A 14,658-nucleotide genomic window follows, 5' to 3' on the forward strand; every position below is an offset into this window, starting at 1 on the left:
TGTTGGTTCAGACACTCTGCTGCTTGTCACAATCACAGCCCGTATGGAAATGAATGCATCTCATCTGCAGCCACATCCCCACTTATCCTCTTATTCAGGCGGTGGTCACAGTCCAGTGGGCTGCTGGGAAAAAGAATACATATTTATGGCTGTGAGAGTGCAGTCATTGCAGACTTAGTGGACACACACAAGGGACACTGGGTGTGCTGAGAGACAGTCGGTCTGTGTAACAACGACACACTAAATGCTGCAGCACATCCACAGTTTGTGCAGTAATTTAAACTGACAGAAGTTTCTTCAAATTCAACTTTTTACAGGAGAAGTTCAGCATTAATCTGCTCAGTGTCAAAGCAGTCACAGTAACAGCAAAGTCAAAAAAAAGCTGTGATGTTCAAAATATTTCATTGAAAAAAGGTGACATCCGAAGGTGCATTTGGATCAAGAGTTCCGGGGTCTTTTAGCCCCCTGAACTCCTTCCCCCTGATCTAAAAGGTTCCTGTGCCCCCATTGTTGTCTGCGTTTCAACTGCTGGCTGAAGTCCCGGGTAGATTGTGCAAATCAGGCCAGTGACGTATGGAGGAGAAAAAGATGTAAATGCACTACACCACCAGACCAGTAGAGGGCAGTTAAAGAAATACGAATGCCATTCATCACAGATGACACCATAGAAGCAGACGGACAGGCCGGTATCATTATGAGCAAGGGGGAAGTAAAGGTTAAAAGGTGGCAGCGCTAGACGGACTTGCCCCACAAGTACCCAGCATGCTTTGGACATTGAAGTGGATGCTTGCTTGCTAAAATACTATTCCACTACATAATACCTCTCTGCATTGTATAGCGGTGTAATGGTCACACTGGTGTATAGGACGCTGCTCACTTTATAGTTGATGGAAACCAAACTCTTCATAGCAGGTACAGACGTTATTATTCAGCCCACGCGGGGTTAAACTAACAGGTCTAATTTGTGCTATTTTGGAGCCTTATTGTGAAAAACATCATTTTTGAAAGCCAGGCTGCAAAGCATGGTCTGAAATTTCAATGCGACTACTTGTGTGAACCTCTGCAAAGATAGGGATAGGGATGGCTCACTCGCAAGTATCTTTCATGCACTCTGTTTGATTATTTTTCCAAAGGCTTGACGTGTTTCAAACAATCAAAGAATGAGGACACATACACTACCAGTCAAAAGTTTGGACACACCTTCTCATTCAATGGTTTTTATTTACTTTAATTATTTTCAACATTGTAGATTAATACTGAAGACAACAAAACTATGAAATAATCTGGTTTTACCATAATCTGGATTACAACAGTAGTCAAATAGGACTATCCATTGTGTACTAACCCTACCTCTGAACAACGCAACTGATGGTCTCAAACACATTAAGAAGGCAAGTCATTCTACAAATGAACTCTTGACAAGGCTCATGTTCATTAGAAACCATTCCAGGAGACCACTTCATGAAGCAGACTGAGAGAATACCAAGAGTGTGCAAAGCTGTCATGAAGGAAAAAGGGGGCTACTTTACAGAATCTAAAATATAAAACATATTCTGCTTTGTTTAACACTTTTTGGTGCATTCAATAATTCCATATATGTTCTTTCATAGTTTTGATGTCTTCAGTATTAATCTACAGTGTTTACAATCATTACAATAAATACAAACCCTTCAATGAGAAGGTGTTTCCAAACTTTTGACTGGTAGTGTATATATTACTAAGACTGAACCAGGCGTCACACTACAGCTGATTGGCACAAACCGGTGCCACTTCTTTATGGCTCATCCCCACCATCTATATGTCTGTTCTAAATGTGCAGGTAGTCCACATAAAGACACAATCTGAAGTCACAGTGTAGCTCCCAAGGCCGGTTTATGAGGACAGAGCGTCCTGCTCCATTGTAAAGACTTGGTGGAAGTATATCCTGCACAGTTACAAGCACAGAAGAACTTTTTTATGTGATCAACTGCAGAAGAGTTTAATGTACCTGTCTGCACTCTCGGCTGTGATTTATCCTCTCTGCTGTTGGTTCCATTTGAGGGAGCCTGAAGAACCTGTTACCTGACCGTAAGGCAGGCTGCACATTGAAACACTGCATCTTATTAAACAGCCAAATATGTGTCCTCTGAAAGTTACATGTAAAGCAGTATTTGGTCACCAAACAGCCACAGAACACTCTGAAGGTGTGATCGCACTTTTAGAACAATGCCTTTTAAGGAATGTGTGATTGCACATTTAAACTCAGACGTGTCTCTTTAGAGAACAAGATGAATGAAGGTAAAGCTCCTTCTGCAGCTCAGAGATCAGACTGTGTTAGATCAAACTGAACGTGGTAATCACAGGGCCTTAAGATGTGGGGTTTTAGTAGCTGTGCATATGAATGCACCGTCTTCATTTTAACCTCCACATCATGATACTTCTCTGCTCTCCTCTGCCTCAGTCGGTCTCCTCTCCCGACATGTTTGTCTCGCTCTCTCTTTCACTGTACTATCTGATGTTCTCTCACGGCTCTCCTCTCTCCCGCAGACATTTGCTGCAGTGATTTGTAGTGTAACTGTGTTTGCGTTATCGCTCCTCTCAGTTCAATGACCCCAGCTCCACCTCTGCTCTTTCTCGTTGCCGCTGTGCTCCTACTTGATTTAAATGCAAACTGGCCTCTAAGAGCTTAGCCAATCAAATGTTCTGCATGATTTCTTGTGGATGAATCCTCTCTCTGAAATCAAAGACTGCTGTCCTTTCTGTCGGCCTGAGACCATCGTTTCACTCGCTCTGGGCTAGAAAGCATCCACACTTTGTTTAGAATCAAGCTCAGCTGTGATGCACACCTCCACACTCTGAATCTTTACATTTGATTTGTTTTTCTCTCATGGAAACTAAAAAGATTATTTTAACTAGATGAAAAAAGCATGTAAACCATAGAGTGCATGGACAGTGTGACGGCTCCCCCAAAGTGAAGCCGAAAGATGAATCTGCACATCATTTATGACATCACGCTGTTCCATGAGTTATTTCAGGTCCTGTGCTTTAAAGGTGACATATCATGCAAAATTGACTTTTTAATGGTTCTCTACCTGAAATATGTGTCCCTGGCATGTCTACAAACCCCCCGAGAATGAAAAAAGTCCATTCTGCCCCATTTCTGATTTCTCCACCTTTCTGTAAATGTGTGTGAAACCAGCCGTTTCAGACTTCAGTGTTTTTGTTACGTCACAACAATATCCGGTCTGTCACGGAGTCAGAGCTCGGAGCTTGTTCAGTCCATAGACTATAAAATACAACTCAACCTCTCCTCTGTTTTTCATTACCTGCACACATGTGTGCTAACAAGGAGCTTAGGAGGGAGGCATGCTAGTTGTAGGCTGTCTTCATAAACACAAAGGTCGGTTTTACTCCCCACGTCTGCAGATTTGAAGATCTAGTGGATGATTTTTATTTGTCATGGATAAGTGCTAGCGCTAATTAGCATAGCCACATAGCTACATGTTCATAGCTGTAGCTGTAGCTGTGTACCAAGACACACGTCGACATACTGACAAATAAAACAACAAGTAACACAGAATCTGTGACCAAACCTTCAGAAAGGTCCTGCTGCCTTTCTGGCAGAGGTCGGTTTTACTCCCCACGTCTGCAGATTTGAAGATCTAGTGGATGATTTTTTTTTATCATGGATAAGTGCTAGCGCTAGTTAGCATAGCCACATAGCTGTGTACCAAGACACACGTCTACATACTGATAAATAAACAAGAAACACTAAATCTGTGACCAATGGTTCAGAAAGGTCCTGCTGCAGGCGCCTCTCCGTCAGGATCAGATTCTGGATCAGATTCAGAGGGTTGAAGTAACGTGATCTCTGAGCAGCCGTGTATATTCAGCCAACATGTAAACATTAGATCAACGTGCTGGAGAGCCGAGGCACATCCACTTCCTGAGGGGGCGTGGTCAGATGGAAAACAGAGTGTTCTGAGCAGGTCTGAAGAAGAGGACTTTTCAGGCAGACCAAAATCTGATTTCAAAGTGTTTTTTTGAGCATAAACTTTAAAGACATGTTTTGGGGACCTCTGATAGCATGATATGTCACCTTTAATAAAACCACACAGTGTGATTACTGTCTCTCTATACAGACGTCCTTTGAGATAAATGCTGCATGATGTTTGTAACAGAGCCTCTGATTTAGGGCTGGAAAACTAAATCCAGATACAAGCTAACAAACTGTCTGGTTTCTTCCTCTTTCACTCAAGAGCAAAAATCTGAATTTACATTTAAATGAAATAATGATTTGATATGTCCTGTGATAATTATCGATATCGACTGATATGAGAAATGTTATCATGATAACACCTTTTGCAATATCGCCCAGCTCTACTCTGATTGGTGGAGTGTTAGGAACAAAGCCTTTGATTGGTCGCTAGACTCAACAGAAGGCATCAGGAAGAGGCCAGACAAAATAAGTTGCAGCTCTCCAAAGACTTAAAGGAACAGTAAGCCATGCCTTCTGATGGTCTTATAACAAACCTGAGGATGTGATATTTAAAATATCAAAGAGGTCACTTTGGTGACTATGTGTCGAGACCTGTGGGGGAAAACAGATAACAGGTCAAGTTTTCTAAAAAGTCTTGGGGATTCAATAAAGCTGCAAGGTTGTGAAAGGGGTGCAATGATTGGTTGAATTCTGATCAATCCCCCGTACCCTGACTTTTGTACTTCCTTGAGGAGCTGTCTAATTCTTAATCCCTCATTCTTTGCCTGTGTCTTCTTGCAGTGATCGTGGTTCTGTTCACGGCTCTGAAACGCCAGAGGAAGCAGGAACCGCTCATCATTTCCAAGGAGGACGTCCGGGATAACGTGGTCAGCTACAATGACGAGGGCGGCGGCGAAGAGGACACACAGGCGTTCGACATCGGAGCCCTGAGACACCCAGACACTGCCGCTGCTTTGGAGGAGTCCACCAAACAGAGGCGTGACATCATCCCCTCTGACACCCTGCTGTACCCGCCGCATCGCCGCCCTGCCCCGGCCCCCTCCGGCCTCATGATTCCACCGGTGAGCATGGCGACACGGGACAACGGAGACGTACGCGAGTTCATCAATCAGAGGGTGCTGGAGAACGACTGTAACCCGACAGCGCCGCCCTACGACTCGCTGGCTACCTACGCCTACGAGGGGGCGGGATCAGTGGCAGAGTCGCTCAGCTCGCTGGGCTCGGCGTCGTCTGAGGCCGAGCAGGACTACCACTACCTGAGTGATTGGGGGCCCAGGTTCAGGAAACTAGCTGATCTGTACGGGGCCGAGGACAGTGACTTCTCCTAACAGGGACACTCACTTTGACGACAGAGACAGAATCACTGCAGGGCCGAGGACAGCTACGACCACAAACCCAGTTTTACTGAGCGTCGCTGACGAGCTTTATGAGGAAGTCAACATTACAGACGACACGCTGACGAACAAAGGGACGTGCTGGGGAACTTTAATCTGATTCAATGAGACAGTCAAGGATACCAACTGACCGATGGCCTGCCCTCGCTCGCTGCACAAGGATCTGAAATGCTTACCTGTTAGAGGTCTTCACATGTCTACCCACATCAAATGATCCAAGACCTAACCTGGGATCTGACTGGGTTTAGGTCTACATTTATTAATCTTAGGATGCTTGTCTTGACCTGTGAACCATGACCTGGACACAATTTAGCTAGGTGTAGGAGAAGATCATGGTTCTGTTAAAGTGCTCCAGTCCCCTGTTGTGAGGTCAATTTAATTTGATAATCCACTTAAGGTCTTGTCTTTGTTGCACTGATCATACAAGAAGCAGAAGAATATATAACATCAGTCAGGCGGAGCTCTCCTGCAGGTTTAGACTTGGGGTGAATGCAAACTCGAGCTTCATCGTCTATTTTAAGTCAAGGCTAAGCTAGCTACTCCAAAAGTGATGGGACAAGCCAGCATGAACCAATGGGGATGCACCTCAGACAAACAACACCATGACCCGTGATGTAGTCGCTGCTCCAGGAGGGTCTATGTGATCATTTCAGACATGTGAAGACCTCTATGTCCAAATCCTTTTCAAAATGCAACACAAGCTTCAAAAATCTGATATTGGGAACTCCTGGATGTAGAAATGTAAATTGACCAGCACAGAGATGGAGGCCAAGAATCTTCGGTTCCTTCCAAAGACTCATTTCAGGCCTGAATGCAGTTTTGAATCAAGTTTTGGTGTTTTTTGTATTGAGAGTTGAAGTTTTGATACTGTCAGGCTTTGCTTTAACCCCTCCTTGGTGACCAAATAACCGTTCTGCCGAGTGTTTCCCGTGGCTGTCCTGATCAGAGGAGAGTTTTCAGAACCAGGTCGGTCAACAAAAGCCCGCTGAGGTTGTTTCAGGAATGAACCACGCACACTCATCTCCGCGGATTCGAAGAGAGGAGTGTGGGGAAGATGTTTTTTTTTTGTTTTTGTTTTTGACTAAGTGCCCTTCTGCCGCCCTTCGCGCTGAACTGTGGACGCCTGAGGGGGCTCATGACTCTCAAATGATTGCTTTTTGTCTTTCTCGCCGTCTTGTACAAAGGACCATTCCAGAGGAGCCGTTCGGTTGAAAATCGCCTTCTTCGGGACACAGAGTAAAAAGAGAACAACTCACATGAGTAAATGCACTGATTCTTTCTGGTTCTGCTGGTTTTTAGATTTTTTTTTTTTTGTGCTGTACACAAAAAGAAGATGCGTATGTTCATGGCTTCATTTCTAGAACTTTAGCTATTGAGTAAATGTATATTGTGTCAGAAATGTTGTGAAACTCAGTTTTACTGGATGCTCACGAAGTTCAGGAGTCTTATTTTTTCAAACAGAACACCTTCAGATGCAGAGAGGATTGTTGAACACGGTTCATGACGTGTCTTCATACTTCACGTCAGGGAGCCTTCACAGTAGAGCTGTCACTTTTGGTCCAAACGTTGAACACTGTTTGAATAGTGGACTCGCCAAACTCCAGAAGCACATCATGATTCGAGTCGTGATTTGAGTCGTGATCAGATATTAAAAATGGACCAAAGATTATCATAACAATCCCTAAATGTAACAAAGACTTCTCACCAGCTGCTCTGGCCCTGAATGTTATAATCTTAATGAAGTCTTAAAGATGTTGAAGACAAATCCAGGCTTGAAAGTAGAGTAGATATCTTCCTGTTTGCTTAACCTAACAAAGCAACTGTTAGCTAACACGTTAGCCTTAAAAAAACGTACAGAACATTTCCATATTTTCTGTCCAGTGTAGAGTCAAGTTAATTATTTCCAGTTACTGCAATGTGTGCTATTTGGTCACGTAAAAACCAAGTTAAAGCTCCTGTGAAGGACTTCCTGCTGGTGTCAGGTTTGGCGCCCCCTGTGGACAAAGGGACAGGTCTTACCTCTTTGCTGAAAATGAGACAAATCTCACCTTGCTGTCTTTTAACCCTCTTTGAACACTTGCTGTGGATGATGAAGATGAGAGCTGATAAGAGACCCCCTGCAGCGGTTCCAGGCATAAAATATATGATATAGGGACTCAATCAATCAATCAATCTTTATTTGTATAGCGCCAAATCACAACAAATGTTATCTCAAGACGCTTTTACAAACATAGAAGGTCTAGACCACTCTATGTCAAATTATGAACAGAGACCCAACACCAAGACAGGATAAGACTCAGTCTGACCCCACCTTAATCCACCATGAGCATTGCACCTCGCAGTATTTAGCTAGTTACAGTGGTGAGGAAAAACTTCCTTTAACAGGCAGAAACCTCGAGCAGAACCAGACTCATGTTAGACAGCCATCTGCCTCGACTGAGTTGGGTCTGGAAAGACAGATAGAGGGGAGTAAGAGAGAGGGGTGATAGTGATGAGACGAGTCGTAGAAGCTGTTGCCGCTGGAGTCCAGCACATCCGTATCAGCTGGAGTCCAGATCGTCCGCAGCAGGAGGACGTCTACAGCAGCTCAGAGGAATCTACGAGACAAGGGAGCTCAGGGACTCCAGAAAGGTCTATGGTTAGTAACTTTAATGGGACAGGCAGAGTTAAAGTAAGTGATGAGGGGGTTGGGGGGAAGGGGGTGAACTAGGATCCCAGTGTGTCAGTGTGCCAGTTCCCCCGGCAGTCTAGGCCTATAGCAGCATGACAAAAGCTGGTCCAAGCCTGATCCAGCTCTAACTATAAGCTTTTTCAAAAAGGAAAGTTTTAAGTCTACTCTTAAAAGTGGAGAGGGTGTCTGCCTCCCGGACCCTGACTGGTAGATGATTCCAAAGGAGAGGGGCCTGATAACTGAAGGTTCTACCTCCCATACTACTTTTAGAGATTTTAGGTACAACTAGCAAGCCTGCATGTCGGGAGTGTAGAGTTCTAGAGGGGTAACACTATGAGCTCTTTAAGATACGAGGGTGTCTGATTTTTAAGGGCTTTGTAAGTTAAAAGAAGAATTTTAAATTCTATTCTACATTTTATTGGGAGTCAGTGTAGAGAAGCTAACACTGGAGAAATGTGCTCCCTCTTCCTAGTTTTAGTCAATACTCGAGCTGCGGCGTTTTGAACTAGCTGAAGAGTCTTTAGAGACTTATTGGGGCAGCCTGATAAGAGGGAGTTACAGTAATCTAACCTGGAGGTAACAAATGCATGGACTTGACTATGTCAGTCTTATTGTGGATGGTCACCTGGCTCATCACTGAGAGAGCGGTTGAATAACATTACCTGGATGTGTTTTCTCAATCCTCACTGGAGCCATGATGACAGGAACCGTGTCAGTCTTACAGTGTGACAGAAGTTCAAAACTTGGCTCCATGGGTTGCGTTCAGAACAACATGTTCGGGGATGTTTGTTCCAATTGAAGCAGAAAAAGTGACAGCCCTACTTGAATGCCTTTCAGTGACTGCTAACCTCATTTTCAGCTTTATACCGTCATTTTTTTTCTTCCATGTTCTGTCATTATTTGAGGAAATGAGAGGGATGTTTTGGCCCAAAGGTTTCCTGGCAAGGTTCACAATTTAAGACAAAGAGAAACACCAGCTTCTCTTACTTTCAGGTTTCTTTGCTCGGTTGGATCCGGCTCTCCTCCGTGTCTCACACAGATACCTGGGGCGTTTTAATCAAACATCAGCTGAAGGCTGCATCTTCAACATTAGCTGTGACAGTATTTAGCATACAAGGTAAACATGGAGGCATGACGTGCAGAAGTCAAACTCTTGTCCTGATCCAGGCATGTTGAACTCATTGGATATCAGAGTGTGTGTTGTTCCAGTAAAGCCTCAGTTTGTTCCAGCTGTGTTTGTGACTGTGGTCTGCTCTGAAGGCTTAAAACAAAATGTCCACATATTTTTCTTTATACTTTAACTCATCCTTTTTTGTACCAAACATTTATAGGACACACTGATGACATTCTTGGAGGGGGAAAAAATGAAATATGGTCCAGCTTCACTGTTTTGTAATGTATTTTTGGAGGTGTGAAACACTCTGTGGGCAGTCTACCGTCCGTACATGATGTATTATCCTGTCGTTTAATTTTGTCTAAATAAACTTTTACAGTGAATTCTTTTTTTAAATGTATGAATGTGTTGCTTCTTGTCTTTGTTAGCTGTCTCTTCTGCAAAGCTTGCTTGTTGAAAAGTGCCGTGGTGGTGGTGAAGTACACTACCAGTCAAACATTTTGAAACACCTTCTCATTCAAGGGTTTGTATTTATTGTAATGATTGTAAACACTGTAGATTAATACTGAAGACATCAAAACTATGAAAGAACATACAGTCATGGCCAAAAGTTTTGAGAATGACACAAATATTAAATTTTCACAAAGTCTGCTGCTTCAGGGTTTTTAGGTGTTTTTGTCAGATGTTTCTATGGTATAATGAAATACAATTAGAAGCATTTCATAAGTATCAAAAGCTTTTATTGAGAATTACACAGAATTCATGCAATAAGTCAATATTTGCAGTGTTGACCCTTCTTTTTCAAGACCTCTGCAATTCTCCCTGGCATGCTGTCAATCAACTTCTGGACCAAATCCTGACTGATGGCAGTCCATTCTTGCATAATCAATGCTTGGAGTTTGTCAGAATTTGTGGGTTTTTGATTGTCCACCCGCCTCTTGAGGATTGACCACAAGTTCTCAATGGGATTAAGATCTGGGGAGTTTCCTGGCCAAGGGCCCAAAATCTTAATGTTTTGTTCCCCGAGCAATTTTGTTATGACTTTTGCTTTATGGCAAGGTGCTCCATCATGCTGGAAAAGGCATTCTTCATCACCAAACTGCCCTTGGATGGTTGGGAGAAGTTGCTCTCGGAGGACGTTCTGGTACCATTCTTTATTCATGGCTGTGTTTTTAGGCAAGATTGTGAGAGAGCCCACTCCCTTGACCGAAAAGCAACCCCACACATGAATGGTCTCAGGATGCTTCACTGTTGGCAAGAGACAGGACTGATGGTAGCGCTCACCTCGTCTTCTCCAAACAAGCCTTCCTCCAGATGCCCCAAACAATCGGAAAGGGGATTCATCAGAGAAAATGACTTTACCCCAGTCCTCAGCAGTCCAGTCCCTGTACCTTCTGCAGAATATCAGTCTGTCCCTGATGTTTTTACTGGAGAGAAGTGGCTTCTTTTCTGCCCTCCTTGACACCAGGCCTTCCTCCAAAAGTCTTCGCCTCACTGTGCGTGCAGATGCACTCACACCTGCCTGCTGCCATTCCTGAGCAAGCTCTGCACTGGTGGTGGCCCGATCCCACAGCTGTAACACCTTAATTGCAGTTGAGCTGATCACTCCTCATAACATTCTGGAGTATATGCAAATTGCCATTATAAAAACTGAAACATCAGACTTTGTGAAAATTAATAGTTGTGTCATTCTCAAAACTTTTGGCCATGACTGTACACTACCGTTCAAAAGTTTGGGGTCACCCAGACAATTTTGTGTTTTCATGAAAATTCACACTTTTATTTATCAAATGAGTTACAAAATGAATATAGAAAAGAAAATATAGTCAAGACATTGAGAATGTTTTACAAAGAATTTTCTTTCATCAAAGAATGCTCCCTTTGCAGCAATTACAGCATTGCAGACCTTTGGCATTCTAGCTGTTAATTTGTTGAGGGAATCTAAAGAAATGTCACCCCACGCTTCCTGAAGCACCTCCCACAAGTTGGATTAGCTTGATGGACACTTCTTGCGTACCATACGGACAAGCTGCTCCCACAACAGCTCAATGGGGTTGAGATCTGATGACTACGCTCTCCACTCCATTACAGACAGAATACCAGCTGCCTGCTTCTTCCCTAAATAGTTCTTGCATAATCTGGAAGTGTGCTTTGGGTCATTGTCCTGTTGTAGGAGGAAATTGGCTCCAATCAAGCGCTGTCCACAGGGTGTGGCATGGCGGTGCAAAATTGAGTGATAGCCTTCATGATTCAAAATCCCCTTTATCTTGTACAAATCTCACTTCACCTGCACCAAAGCAGCCCCAGACCATCACATTACCTCCACCATGCTTAACAGATGGTGTCAGGCACTCTTCCAGCATCTTTTCACTTGTTCTGCATCTCACTAATTTTCTTCTGTGTGATCCAAACACCTGAAACTTTGATTCGTCCGTTCGTACCTTTTTCCAATCTTCCTCTGTCCAATGTCTGTGTTTTTTTTCACATATTAATCTTTTCCTTTTATTGGCCAGTCTCAGATATGGCTTTTTCTTTGCCACTCTGCCTAGAAGGCCAGCATCCCGGAGTCGCCTCTTCACTGTAGACGTTGACACTGGCGTTTTGCGGGAACCATTTAATGAAGCTGCCAGTTCAGGACCTGTGAGGCGTCTATTTCTCAAACTAGAGACTCTACTGTACTTGTCTTCTTGTTCAGTTGTGCACCGGGGCCTCCCACTTCTCTTTCTACTCTGGTTAGAGCCTGTTTCTGCTGTTCTCTGAAGGGAGTAGTACACATCGTTGTAGGAAATGTTCAGTTTCTTGGCAATTTCTTGCATGGAATAGCCTTCATTTCTAAGAACAAGAATAGACTGTGGAGTTTCATATGAAAGTTCTCTTTTTCTGGCCATTCTGAGAGTATAATCGAACCCACAAATGTGATGCTCCAGATACTCAACTAGCTCAAAGAAAGGCCAGTTTTACAGCTTCTCTAACCAGCAAAACCGTTTTCAGCTGTGCTAACGTAACTGCACAAGGGTTTTCAAGATGTTTCTAATTATCCATTAGCTTTCTAACGTGATTAGCAAACACAATGTACCACTAGAACACTGGAGTGATGGTTACTGGAAATGGGCCTCTATACACCTATGTAGATATTCCATTAAAAACCAGACGTTTGCAGCTAGAATAGTCATTTACCACATTAACAATGTATAGAGTGTATTTCTGATTAATTTAATGTTATCCCTATTGAAAAAAAACTGTGCTTTACTTTCAAAAATAAGGACATTTCTAAGTGACCCCAAACTTTTGAACGGTAGTGTATATGGAATTATTGAATGAACCAAAAAGTGTTCAACAAAGCAGAATCTGTTTTATATTTTAGATTCTGTAAAGTAGCCCCCTTTTTCCTTCATGACAGCTTTGCACACTCTTGGTATTCTCTCAGTCTGCTTCATGAAGTGGTCTCCTGGAATGGTTTCTAATGAACATGAGCCTTGTCAAGAGTTCATTTGTAGAATGACTTGCCTTCTTAATGTGTTTGAGACCATCAGTTGTGTTGTTCAGAGGTAGGGTTAGTACACAATGGATAGCCCTATTTGACTACTGTTGTAATCCAGATTATGGCAAAACCAGATTATTTCATAGTTTTGATGTCTTCAGTATTAGTCTACAATGTTGAAAATGATTAAAATACATAAAAACCATTGAATGAGAAGGTGTGTCCAAACTTTTGACTGGTAGTGTATGTAGCAAAGGCTGGTGGTGAATCCCAGCCACCAGACTTTGCTACATACGTCCACTCTTTACCCCTCACAATACAATCTCTAACAATACAGGCAAAAAGGCCTGAGAAAATAACTTACAGAATAAAGAGAAGTGAACTCTTCACCAAGAAGCAAAAGTTCAGTAAAAAGTAAAAACTCCTCCTCGGCTCTGCAGAAGTCTTAAAAAGAGTTTCCCATGTTTTTATGAAAGCTTCAAACTGTATATATCGGAACACAATTAAGTCACATTCAGCTTGGAAACTCTGCATTTGGAAGTGTCCTCTGCATACTTTTGTGTCCGGACACAGTCCAGAGATTTGCATAAAGTCACACTCTCATTTGAATGTTCAGCGACTGAAGTGGAACAAAAGTTGAGAACTTTAAAAAATCTCCATATCCTCTCTTCTCCCATCCTGTTTTACTCCACAGAGAGTTCACCAGGCGTACAGACTCTCCCCCAAAATAAGTTAGACTGTGTTCATGTTCAAAATGCTTTTAGATTAATGTCAAATGAAAAACAATGTGCATGGGCATGTAAGCCAATGAACAGCATTTATCTGCAGTCAGTGACACCATCTTCTTCAACAATGAGCCATACATATTAAAGCTGGGGTTGGTAATCAGATTTAGATACACTTTTTGTCATACTGGTTAAAATGATATTTATGTCCTGATGGCGATCAATACATGATGTGTTCCTAAAAAAGAGTGAAAAAAAACTGCTATCTACAGCCGGAGTAAACCTGGGAAAACACCAACCAATCACTGTTTTTTGGCTCCCCAAATTTTAAACCAATCAAATCCTGTCCAGCCGTTCTGCCCTCCTCCTGCACGTACATTTCCCCGGCGTGCACTCCTCTGAGTCTCCGTCTCCTGCCTCTACTTCCCCTGACTCTATTTACTGCCCCTCTCGCTCGACCTCAGGCCTGTCCCCTCTGACCTGATGAGGTGCTTTGCTCAGGACTGTAGTCCGGATCAGAGTCTAAAAAGCTCTCACCAACAAGCAGAATAATTAATGACGTTCAGTAAAGGCTGATTTATACTTCTGCGTCGAATCGACGGCGTAACCTACGCCGTAGGGCCGCGTAGCTCCCGTACCTACGCAGAGGCCTACGCACGTAGCTGACGTGCACATCCTCCAAAATGTAACTACGCGTAGAGCCGACGCGGACCGCAAGCTCTGTGATTGGTCCGCTCGACGGCTTTGTCTTTCCCGCATTCACAGCACTTCCGGGGTCCCGGACATCGTCCACACATCGGCCGTGTATTTCATCTCCTCCTCTCTATTCTTCATGTTATCATGTCTGTATGATAAACAGCAACATGTATCAGCTGTAGATTAACAGAACACGCTCTGAATCTCTGTGGAAAAGTAAACAGAGATCGTAGCGGGACCGGAAGCAGGCGACCGGCTATCAGAGAGACCACACTGCCCTCAGGCGTTTCGGCGGAGAATTGCTGCGCGACACAGACACACCGACGCACAAGTATGAGGGGCTCATGTCCGCGTCAGCCCCTGCTGCGTAGGGGAGACGCAGAAGTATAAATCAGCCTTAAGTCCTACAGAAAATGTAGATGTACTGTAGCGTCCGTCCGGACGCTGTAGGGATGACGAGCCGTTTCGTGAACACGTTGATCTTTAATAACCGGTCACTGTCGGCCGTTACCTCGACAACCAACAAAACAACAATCAATGTTTGAATGAATGAAGAACTTCTCCTCTTGTCTCTCCTCTCTCCAGCTCACACACTCTA

At 43.5% G+C, this 14,658-nt stretch overlaps 1 protein-coding gene across 2 annotated transcripts in view; it reads left to right on the top strand.

Annotated features, from left to right (window-relative positions):
* LOC117826229 (cadherin-6-like) overlaps nt 1–5,447 on the top strand; it is an 86,793-nt gene extending 81,346 nt beyond the window's left edge. For both annotated transcript variants that reach the window (XM_034702156.1, XM_034702155.1), the window contains exon 11: nt 4,760–5,447. In XM_034702156.1, coding sequence (XP_034558047.1) covers nt 4,760–5,307 — 548 coding nt within the window. In that variant the 3' untranslated portion in view covers nt 5,308–5,447. The remainder of the gene's footprint in view (nt 1–4,759) is intronic.
* The last annotated feature ends 9,211 nt before the right edge of the window (nt 5,448–14,658 follow it).

Source organism: Notolabrus celidotus, chromosome 15 (assembly GCF_009762535.1).
Source record: "Notolabrus celidotus isolate fNotCel1 chromosome 15, fNotCel1.pri, whole genome shotgun sequence".
NCBI lineage: Eukaryota > Metazoa > Chordata > Actinopteri > Labriformes > Labridae > Notolabrus > Notolabrus celidotus.